Source organism: Astatotilapia calliptera, chromosome 20, assembly GCF_900246225.1.
Source record: "Astatotilapia calliptera chromosome 20, fAstCal1.2, whole genome shotgun sequence".
NCBI classification, from domain to species: Eukaryota; Metazoa; Chordata; class Actinopteri; order Cichliformes; family Cichlidae; genus Astatotilapia; species Astatotilapia calliptera.
Window position 1 is genome coordinate 3,996,987 of NC_039321.1, and position 11,752 is coordinate 4,008,738.

General features: G+C 41.2%; 1 protein-coding gene across 2 annotated transcripts; it reads left to right on the forward strand.

The window, feature by feature from the left end:
- The first annotated feature begins 513 nt into the window (after window positions 1-513).
- On the forward strand, window positions 514-11,064 carry LOC113012897 (myoD family inhibitor domain-containing protein). Of its 2 annotated transcripts, none has more exons than XM_026153325.1 (5): window positions 514-834; window positions 4,790-4,917; window positions 6,874-7,008; window positions 7,097-7,318; window positions 10,208-11,064. In XM_026153325.1, exons 2-5 carry the CDS (start codon window positions 4,791-4,793, stop codon window positions 10,486-10,488), a joined length of 765 nt encoding a protein of 254 aa, XP_026009110.1. In that variant the 5' UTR covers window positions 514-834; window position 4,790; the 3' UTR covers window positions 10,489-11,064. The 2 variants fall into 2 exon arrangements, with proteins under 2 accessions (XP_026009110.1, XP_026009111.1); XM_026153326.1 differs by lacking the exon at window positions 514-834 and adding an exon at window positions 1,197-1,313.
- The last annotated feature ends 688 nt before the right edge of the window (window positions 11,065-11,752 follow it).

Genomic DNA, 11,752 nt, shown 5'->3' on the forward strand with positions numbered 1-11,752 from the left:
CGTCCAGCAGGTGGCAGCAGTGAAGCACATTCAAGCCTCCGCCGGCAGCTCAACATCTGCTGAAACATCTGGAATTACTCCTGAGTCCTGCAGCAGCTGCAGATTTCACAAATGCCGACCTCATGAAGCGATTTCTAATGGATTCCAGTTAATAAGCTTCACTTTTTTCTAAAAGTTTCTGCTTGTTTTTATTTTAATTATCAAAACATCTGCTTCGTATTGCTTTTGGTAAACACAGCAGTGCTGCCACAGCATCACTTCAGTCATTCATGGGTGTTCAGCAGAGCTTCTGGATGTTTTATATTCTTTATTTTTAAGCATTTTTATATTTTATAATGTCAATAAAAAGTTCCCAGAAAAAGAAATAATTTATTTCTAATTGTAAATATGTTTTAAATTATTATGAACACTTTAATATCTGATTAATAATAATGATTGGAATTTTTTTTTTTTTAAAGTAATTTCATTACACCAGAAATTACAATCAAACATATATAATTTTATATTATTCTGAACATTTTCCCCAGGTCATCTGCTGATCGTGGGAGCTCTTCATTTCTACAGAGCTTCTGGAAAATAATACAGAGTTAAACAGGGGCCCAGCAGCTGACTGCTGCCCCAGTGACCCTGAAGAGGAGAAGCCAGCCCTGCTGCGTGTGTGTGTGTTTGTGTGTGTGTGTGTGCTTTTAAAGGAAGCGGAGGAGGCGGTGGTCTTCACACACATGTGAACGCTGCACACAGAAAGACAGCGAAGTGTTTATTCAGACGCGGGACGACATAACTGACGAAAGAAAGAAAGAAAAAAGAAAGAAAAAAGAAAGAAGGAAGCTGCAGGTGAGAAACTTCTCTTTATTTGTCTGTTTTCTCTCTGCGATTAAGTAACTTCCAGGATTTGATATTTAATAGTTTTTTAAGGTGTTTTAAAGACACCTGCATTTCACTGAAGTGTGTAATAATAACAAGATGGATACGTAAATTTATTTAACATCTCAAACTGAGAAATCATTTGAAAAAATGGGAAATAAAATATCTTAAACAGCTGAGTAAAGCTGTTGTTTTCCTGATGTACATCACAAATTAAACAGCGAATACATCATTAAGGCAAAACAGAGGCTGGCTTTGGGCTCTTTATGTGTATGAATGTTTGCAGCGTTCAGGTGACGCCTCCTGCAGACTCACCTGAAACATAACTGTACCTGAAGCTGGGAGCTAGCATGAACTCATACTGACGTAATCCATGATTATTAACCTTCAGGTGATACTAGAGCAACTAAAGTGACTGTGGTCATCGATGTCTCCACTATATTATACAGGTATATCATTGTAAAGGCTCTTTAAAAGTGTTTCTCATGCCCATATAAGTTTCCTTCATCTATGACAGACGCTCTGAAAAATTTCTGAAATGTTGTTTATCGCAGTTTTTCGACTCATTTCCACGAGCTGAGCTGCTTTTATCGTCACTCTGGGTCTTGGTGTGTTAGCCATGGTTCACTGCAGAACATCACAGTGTTCTGATTAGAGGTGGAAAAGTAAACTCAAAGCTTATAAGGTTTGTTTTTTTTTTAACAGATTTCACATAACCTATCCGTATCCTTGCCACACGATTGGCCACATTTCTGTAAAGACATCTGTAACAAGTTGTGGGAGAATTTGAATCCAGCTCTTAAAGGGTTGATGATTTTGGATTACACTCACCGCTGTTACGCCGTGATGTTTAAAGGATGTATGTCATCAGAGAGTTTCAACTTCGGTGTTTCTTTCATCGAGCTCTGATGTGAAACTGTGAGCAGCCAGCGTGAGATCATGTTGTTGTGCTTGGATGGGTGGTGCAGTGGTTGGCCTCACAGCATTAAGGTCCTGGGTTAAAAACCAGCAGCTGGGGCCTTCTTCTCGTGTCTGTGTGGCTTCCTCCCTCAGACACGCGTTCTATTAACTGGTGAATCTAAACTGGCCGCAGGTTTTAACGTGAGGGGAAGGATTGTCTGTCTCTTGGTGTTAAACTGCCGACCTGTCCAGGGTGTATACCTGCTCGCTCTGTGACAGCTGGGACAGGCTCCAAGAGGTGAAGAAAGTAGATGGGTGGATGTTTATATTACAGATATTATGATACTGTAAATATTTGTGTGATTGTTCTCTTGGTATCTGGTTGCAGAGTTTCCACCTCCTTACAGTCATAAGGAGTTTCACTGATATTCATTTAACCACAATAATTGTGAGGTGAGAGTCTGATGCTGTCTCCAGCCTCGTCGCTGATCATGCAGTCTTTTGATTATTAGCAGAGCGGGACTTTCCCACCATCCTTGGAGAGCCACATTCATATTCACATCATGGCTGGACTGAAGGCTTTTAAGCACCCAGTGCGTGCCTGGATCACTGAGTTACAGACCACTGCACATGGATGTTTCTCACTCACACACACACACACACACACACACACACACACACACACACACACACACACACACACACACACACACACACACACACACACACACACACACAAGCTCGAAATCATTACAGAGAGCGCTGGAGCTCATGGGAAAATCAGAGAAAACCCACAAAAAGTCTAAAAATATCTGCTGATAAATGATGCCACTCAAGCTTATTTAAGATGCTTTTTATAAGGTTAATATTCTGTTTGATGCTAGTGTCCTTTTCCCATCTCTCACTCTTCTCCTCCTCCTCCTCTGTCTTATCCTCGCCTCTTTTTTCTCCTTTTGTAACACAAAAAGTAAAAAACAAATTACAGGTGTAGGATTTGCCTTGAAGAGAAAATTCTGCCATTGTTTCTCAAAGATTTGTTTTTTTCTGTGCAATAAAAAATAAGATAAAAGCTCATAAATAAATAGAATAGAATTTATTTTGAACATGTAAATATAAAATAACAAGAAAAACAAAACAAAGACATCCAGTTGTCATGAATATCTCTATATCCAAACAATGTTTGTGCTCATAAAGGAGCAGGATGAAGTTTACACCTGTCTGTTTCTACGTCCTTATTTCAGATTCTATAATTTGTAAATTAATAATTTGTAAACAACATTTTTACGTTGCTAAACACCCTGTGGTCAACACCCCAATAAATCTCTGTGCCTCGTGAAAATAACCTCTTTTATATTTGTTTTATATGGCGTTGTATCTATGCGACAAATACCTTAATTTTGAACATGTAACTCTCGCCTTGATCTATAACAATGAAGACGAGGCTTCAACAGAGCATAGAGCAGCTGATTTACTCTTTAAGACATCCCCTCTTACAGCAGGAATCTTAATCCCTTCACATCCAACTCACTTTTTTTCTATAAAAAGACTAAAAGCTCGGCAGCATTTAGACTTTTATGGTGAAAACAGTGTTTAGAAAGCCGGAAGACATTCAAGAAGCTTGTGATGGCAGGAAAGGTCAGCTCTCCCAGTAAAGCTGCTGTGGCAAAGTTGAAACTGCTGGGATGGTGACGCTGGTTTAAAACCAGGTACGGGATCAAATTCAAAGTACACCCGGGGAAATCAGCTGATTTTTAATTTTGTTTGTGTGTATTTGTTTGTTTTTTCACGTTTGTTGAAGGCATTCAAACTTTTACCTTCATAAAGTTGCAGCCCGAGGAGAGAGGCCACTGCAAAGACTCCTGGGATGTTTCACGTTGATGTTAAAGTGTTAACTTACGGGGTCAATGCCCATATTGTGGTTATGTTGTGTTGTTGTTCATTTATGATGTGAACTGCGGTGTTTTCTTGCTTCTGGTTAGGTTGAATGTGTCCACCATGTCTGAGGCTGTGGCAATTAATGACCTCTGGTCACTTTTCCTGCTTCTTCATGCGCGTTACTGCTAACACACCTGCAATCTTGGAGGTTGAGTAGAGTAGAAAACACAGGAGTTTGAAATGCAGACTGAAATCTCTGTGTCACATTTTGTTTTTCTTGTTGAGTTCGTCACAATATTTTTTAAAAATTTGCAATATAGGCCATGAAAGTACACAGAGATTTTTTTAGCTTTCAAGATCTGTTTTTGAGCACCAGTATCATGGAACTAATCATAGTTTCACCAGAAAAAACAGTTTAATGTCTGTGACATGGAGGAACACACAACAGTTATTATAGTTTAACTGAAACTAAACTAACAACTAATATTTTCAATATTAGACCTGAAAAATGTTTGAACTAACTGAAACTTAACTAAATTAAAAATAATTAGACAAAACAAGTATGCTAACAAGAAATTCTACCCTGGATGTTTGATAGTTGTTTTGCTGATAATTCACTGGGGAAAATCTCTAAAAGTGCGTTCTGGGTACATTTTAAAGGCCTGTCTCACCAAAAACAAGCCGTAGCAAACGAAACGTCTCCTTCTTCCCGACTCCTTTATGCCGGGGTCGTCCCTCATGTGCTTAAAAATGAAAGTCAACCAGGAAGAATAACACAAATTAATAAGCTTTTAAAGTTTCCCTTTCCTTACAGGTACTTTCACTCCCTGTAACTCTGAATACGTCCCTAGTATGGATGTGAACATTTCCATGACCTCAATAAATATTATTGTACAAAAAAATCGTCTAAGTGGAACTTTGGGAACTATTCTCAGATTTTATTTATTTAAATGAAATTAATTGGCAGCAGAGTTTTAAAGGATAGAAAAGACTCAGTTGAGTCGAAATGAGGAGCAAAATCCAGTTCAAATCTGTATTTAAATGCTTCCACATTCAGTTATCTGTCTAAATTTCTGTTCAGTGCTGTTAATGAAATTCTCCCTGATCAAATTAGTCACAATTATTCTCTATGCTTTATTTTCTCTGACAGGATGGATGTGACATCACATTCTACTGCATCTAACGCCACTGAAGGCGGCGAAAACAAGTCGGAAAACCAGTCAGAATGCATCGTGATCCAACCGACAGCCAACGGGACGCTCCCGCATCACAGCACAGGTGAGACAATTAGAAGGTCTGATGAGGTGAGACAGGATGAACTCAGGGGCAGAGACGGATGTGTAAACATTAGAAAGTCCCAGATAACTTTAGAAAAAAGAAAAAGAAAAAACTGCAGCAAGACAGAAACCATTAAGAGACACAAACAGGAAGAGATCTGAGCCATGTGGTGAAGAGAGACCGTGGCATGTCTCAGACAATGGCAGGAAAAATTGGCAACGAGCAGTGGGAAGAAAACAAAAGAAAACTGATCACAAATAAAACCTGAAGGACACTGTTTACCAGCTGGATGACCGGGTGGGAAGTATTCAAGAGCAGCGGTCCCCAACCCCCGGGCCTCGGACCGGTACTGGTCCGTGAGTCGTTTGGTACCGGGCCGCGAGAGTTGAGGCTCAGGTGTCAAATGTATAGTTTTCAGGGTTTTTATCGGTTTTCAGCGTTATTTTGTTATTGTTTTTATCATTTACTCGGTTTTATTGGTCTTTTCACGTGTGTTATGAATAAATCTTCTTTTTTTCGGTACCGGTACTAGTTTTATTTTGTTGTATTTATCCGCGACACCTTAAAGGCCGGTCCATGAAATATTGTCGGGCATAAACCGGTCCGTGGCGCAAAAAAGGTTGGGGACCGCTGTTCAAGAGAGTTACCTCGAATCTGAAATGTCTAATCACAGCTATAAGAGGGTACACTGAAGCCAGTGTGGAGAGCCAAAACGACAAAGGCCTTGTCAGGATGGCTCCAAAAGCAACTCTACTGCAAAAATAAACATTTTACAGCCTCAACAAAATGCATTTTGGTCTGTTTTTAAAAAACAGCTAAAAACTCATCTTTTTAAACTTGCTTTTGGTTGATTTTGATTTTTAGGTTTTAGCTCCTGTGAAGCACTTTGTGATTTTTATCTTGAAAGGTGCTATATAAATAAAATTTTACTTACTTTTTACTTACCCCTAGTTTTGAAACAGCTGTATGGGGTTTAGTTTTCTTACAGCACCACCGTGTGAATTTTACTGTTTTACTTTTGTCCATGACGCGCTTACCTTCAGGGTCATACTTCACATGAAGACCAAAATAGTTCCAAACGCCAGATCTGAATGAGGGTGCAGGAGGTTCAATTTCGGGTAGAGTTGAGGCAGTTGCCATGTTGTAACGAGCTTAGCTTCTGTCTTGCTAGCTTGCGCTGCGCTCAGTGGATCTGCACTCGACAGTGCAGCCTAGGCGGAGTAGTCGAACGCAGATCCACTGAGCGCTCAACACAGACAGCATCGTCAGAAGAAACATGGCAGTAGCTAACAGTAGCTAACACTAACAGTGACGCCTCAAAAAAGGGGTCCAAATACCACCGAATGACATCACAGCAGCTACTTTCATCTTTCATATACAGTTTGTGCAAGCATCCAGCTGTCAGCTGCTGAATGTGTGTGACTGTGTGTGTGGGCGGGGCTTAAGTGGGTGTCTGTAACCTCAGTGTAGCAGAGAGTTTTCAGACTACCTCCATGTTTCTAATGGCATCACAGAGCCTCTTAAACTCTGACCTGAGGTCAGTTTAAGAGCTTCCGTCTGGATACGCATCCTGTCTGAGAGGACTTCCTGTTTCAGAACGCCGCTGCTCTACTTTTCGCCCTGAGATGAGACTTAGAGGCTGGGTTTCCTCCCACTCAATAAGTTTGACACATAAACAAACCAAAAAGGTCAGTTTCCCCAAAATTCTCCAAACAAGAAATTCCTAAAAGAGCAGCCATATGAAGGTTTTCTGGTGCTTCGGTCTGAGTGGTTTACAAACAAGAACAGATTCTTGTTAGAGACACAGCTGACTGAAGAGGTTTGCAGCAGGATCAATAAGGAGAAACACCAGGCTGAACTAATGTAAAGACTTCCTGTGAATCAAAGGTTAAGGTAAAACAGTCCGCCCTCTCACCTACACTCAGCTCACCTGGAACCGCTTGTTTCTTCCTGCAGATGAAGCTCCTCCCCCTGCCTCTCATAGGTCAGACCCTGACAGCAGTGATGACTGTTCGACAGATGGCTCCTCCACCAATGACGTCTCCCGTCTCCTGCCCGCTCAGCCCTCATTGTCACCGTGGAAACAGAAAGGTGAGTAATTGTATCTGACCGAGTGTGATGTGGCTCAGTTTGACGTCTTCTGTGATGTCACCCGTGATGTCATGTCTCTGTTTCTCAGGTGTGGACAGCTCATCGTCAACATCCCCTCCCCCCGTCTGCACTCCTCCATCTTCCTCCATGAAATCTCCTCCTCCTCCACCTGCCTCTCGGTCATCCACCTCTAACAGACATCATCATCATCACCACCATCAGAGCACCAAGCAGAAGCGTTTATCCTCCACTAAAAGCCAAGCCTCCTCCAAGACAGACGCCACCCACATTAAGGAGGTCGCTGGAGATGGTGAGACAATCAGCTTTATAGTTTTATCGTTGTGATATGTATCCGATAATCATTTTTTTAAAAGGCTTTAAAAGAAGGCACTACCTACAGGCTGCAGAGCTCATTACAGCCAGCCTGCAGCCCTGATGGTCCTCAGACAATCAGAGCCGTAAGTCCTCTTCGTGAAAAGGGTCCTTTAGTTCATCCACTCCCTAAAACATGCTGTGTTGTGCCTCCTCCTTTTTTATCTTCTATTATCTTATTAGTACACTGCCCATGAACAGATGTAACAGTATTTATAGCACAAAAAATAAAGGAAAAAATCCTCTTTAAATTAAAAGCATGTTAATGTTGGGACGGTCTCCCTGGAGTGTTCGGTTTCTCTGAAGTATGGTGGTACAGATGTTCAGCCACTGGTTTGTGGACCATTTTGCAACTTTGGGTTTGGTGGTCATTGTCCTAGTTTTTATAACCAGAATTAATTGTATCTGGATGAAATTGGCAGGTGAAATGTAGCTCTCTTTTTTTAAGTCGAGCTTTTGAAAGTAGGACTTATTAGAAGGAGTGAATGTAGGTTATGGCATTAAAGCAGGGGTGGGGAACTCCAGGCCTCAAGGATCGGTGTCCTGCAGGTTTTAGATATCACCCTGGATCAATGAGATGCAATGAGAGGCATAGTTCGTTACCAGTTCTCTGAAAAACACAAGACATGTTGAGGAGGTAGTTTTAGCCATTTAAATCAACTGTGTTGGATCAAGGACACATCTAAAACCTGCAGGACACCGGCCCTTGACACCTGGAGTCCTCATGCATTTCCCCCAGAAAGCCAGAAGAAGAGCATAAGCATCACAGGTATTGGCAGTTTTTTTACTGTCTGAAGTTCTTTGCCTAAAGGACCAAAATCAGATCAAAGAGTAACACATACTAGTGGTTTTTCCACTGCCCTATGATGACAGTGCACAGCTGGTGGTGCAGATGTTTAAACTTTAAGCCAACAGAACCAAAGAGCAGCTTCATGGCTAACATGTTTACTCCTTCTTAATCTTCCAAATCGAGATCTTGTTTTATTTCATGATAAATTCATAAAGGTGTTTTGTTGGAATGAAAATACATTTGGCTTGATGCGTAAGGAAGAATGCAATTTTTGAAACATACTTTTTATGATAGTTTTAATGAGTAGCACATTAAACTACTGCCAGATTAACAGGAAGGGCTGCTGAAGAGTCTTTGTAGGACGATAACCGTTCCAAACTGCTGCTGTGAGCCGACCTTTGCGCTCTAAATGTGATGGAACAAAAACAGATCACATATCAGAAAAATGAAAACACTCCCATCTCTGTGTTTATCAGCCGTGCACCTCCAGCATGGAGGTTTGCTTATCTCTGCAGAGCACGCACAGGCCGATGAACCCTCCTGCTCCTCCCAGCATCAGGCGCTCTGCTTTCTACCAACCGACTCCCCGCAGGATGACAGGGTGATAGCAGCGCCCAGTGGTCATCAGATCTGTTAGAAGCTGCTTGTTTTCTCACAAAGTTTAAATGCCAGAACGTCCTGACTCTGCTCGTATGAGGCCACGTGACGAGAACTTTCTTGCTGCTTCCTGTTCATAACGGCTAAAATTCTGATTCCTACTTCTGATTCTGACAGTAAGAAAACCCACCGCTTGTCTTTACTCTCAGCTAAAAACTGTCTGCTTAGATAAAAACCCTCAGATGAAACTCAATAAACAAACACACAAAGACAATAACGTGCTGAAAAATGAAGCTACAATATTTCAAGAATAGAGTCACAATGTTGCATGAAAGAACAAAAAAAGTCATCATCTCTTAAATCTGTGAAACTAAAAGTCATCTAGTTTCATTTTTTAGTTTTTCCAGAGTTTGTATGCAAAAACATTGAAACAATACAATGTGAAAAAAAGTTACATGGAGAAAAAGTTGTGTTAATGTAACATTAAGCCACTTGAAATTCATTGAAAATGAATGTTGTTAAAGATGTTAAAGAATTAAAATAATTCAATTACACTTATTTTCTGTCACCTGTATACAATTACAATGTTCATTCAATGTGACAGTTATTCGAGGATATAAAGGATAAATGTGTCATGCTTGGTATAAAGGAGGTATCGAGAAAAGCCATTTAAAAAGCCAATTTAACCAGGTCAAACTACATTAAAGGCACATGGGAACAATGGTTAAATAAAGAGACGATTTAACAAAGAAAAGGGGAAAAACTACTAAATACAGAGAGGTTTGATTGGGTAATTCGACACAGGTGGAACTAATTAAGGTGCCGCAAACAATCTTGAAAGGAAGAAAAGCAGGAAATAAAACCAGAATAGGACACATGAGGAAACAAAACTTTAAAGTGAAACAGGAAGTGAACAAAACACATAAATCTAACACAGAAACATGAAGATAAAAGGCAGCAGAAACTACAAATATCAAGGGCAACTACAAAACTAGCTAATATAGTAGGAACTGTGACAAGATAGGGATTATGTTGACTTTTGATTCAATTCAGTTCAATTCAATTGAGGTTTATTTATAGTGCCAAATAACAACAACGGTCACCTTAAGATCCTTTATATTGTAAAGACCCTGCAATACTACAGAGAAAACCCCAAAACTCAGCCCAGCCCCTGTGAGCAAGCACTTGGAAATCGTGGGAAGGAAAAGCTCCCTTCTAAGAGGAGGAAACCTTGGGCAGAACCAGGATCAGGGAGAGGCGGCCATCTGGCACAGCTACTCTACTAGAATTCAAGAATGAGAATGCCGAGCATGAAAGGAGTATTAGAGGTCATTTGAAAGAAAACGTTGAAGTTTAAATAAAAAAAAAAAAAGGTAACTGCTAACTGATCACCTCAGTGACTGGTCACCTGACTTCCTATCCAATCGGTTGTCTTTACAGACTGTTGCGCTCACTGTCTCCTCGCCTGTCTCTTCTGCGAGCTGCTGTCCATGTGTTCGGCTGTGGGGGACTGTCTGGTGTGTGGAATGGGCGGGGCCGGGTGCTGCGACGCTGCGGCTGGCGGTTGCTGCTGCTGCTGCATGGAAGCCGCAGGGGAGGCAGCCTGCACCGAGGAGGCGTGTCAGGCAGTGTTGGATTGTGGGATAATTGAAAATTGCTGCGGCTCATCCGACTGCTTGGAGATCTGTTTAGAGTGCTGCTCCATCTGCTTCCCAACATAGAGCAGCCAATCAGAGAAGGACTACAAAATGATGTCAAGGTGTGCTAATGATGTGGACTCCAGCACACTTCACTGACCAGGAGGCCGATTACAGACTGCACTTAACTTTGCCACAGCTGGTTTTGTCTGGTTTGGTTCTCCAAGTCTACAGGAAAAAAAGATTATTTTGAGTTTTGAAAAGACACAAGTGCCTCTGAAAACACATGATCACCTCAGGCATCCTACGACTCCACAGACAATCACAGATAAACTGACAGAAAAGCAATCTTCAACGATTCTGAATAATAGTTTAGGACATTTGTCTGATACCAGAATGTTAAATGGGAATATCTGACAGCTTCTCATGACAGTAAACTCCACATCCGAGCATTTTGTACTGTTGAATGACAGCCAGGTGGACTAATCACACACCCTGCTCATGATTTGTCCTGTGTTACATTGTCACAGCTCCTGGGCTTGCTTAGGTAAATGATTTCTAACCTTTATCAGAGTTACAGTAGTTTTACATTCTCTGAATTTTGTTTTCCTGCTGAGCTGTTGAACACTGCACAAATAAAACTGAGAGTTTCTAAAGCCAGTCCCATCGTGTCTCTGATTGACAGCTCAGCGGGGGGGAGCAGGGCCGGGTGGAGCAGGAAGTAACTCCTGTGGGGACAGGAAGCGGGTGTGTTTGTCAAAGCAGCGTGCCAGGACGTCCAAACAGGAAGCAGGAAATCACTGGAGAGACAATGGTACCTGACCTCTGACACCCAGGACAGGCCAACATCAAAGAGAGATACATGCACACATTTGTCCGTTTGTCCTAGTGAGCACTGTGATCAACGTACCGCTTTCCCCGGCCCCTGAACCAGAACGTGGATCTAATCTGACCCTTTAGACAGCCTCTGGAGCTCTGACCCACACTTTTCAAAGAGTGTCCCCATTTTCCAAAATGTCCTCACAGCATTTGACCCGGATCATTGTCCCCACAATGGTAGTTAAACCAGAATAAACACATGGTAACCAAAAAATTTGTGACATTTTCCCACAGACTGCTTCTAGATTCAAACATATCAGTGTTTTTTTCACTGGTAGGTTGATCCACATTTGCTGCTGTCAAATCCACATGTTTATATAAATCAGGACCTGGAGCCAGATTTATATAAACATGTGGATTTGAGTTTAATTAAACTCAAATAAATTTTAATGTAGGTTATAAAATTAAAGGTTAACTGTTTTATCTTTACTTTTTGTTTCACCTCAAACATTCAGCATTTTTATATAAG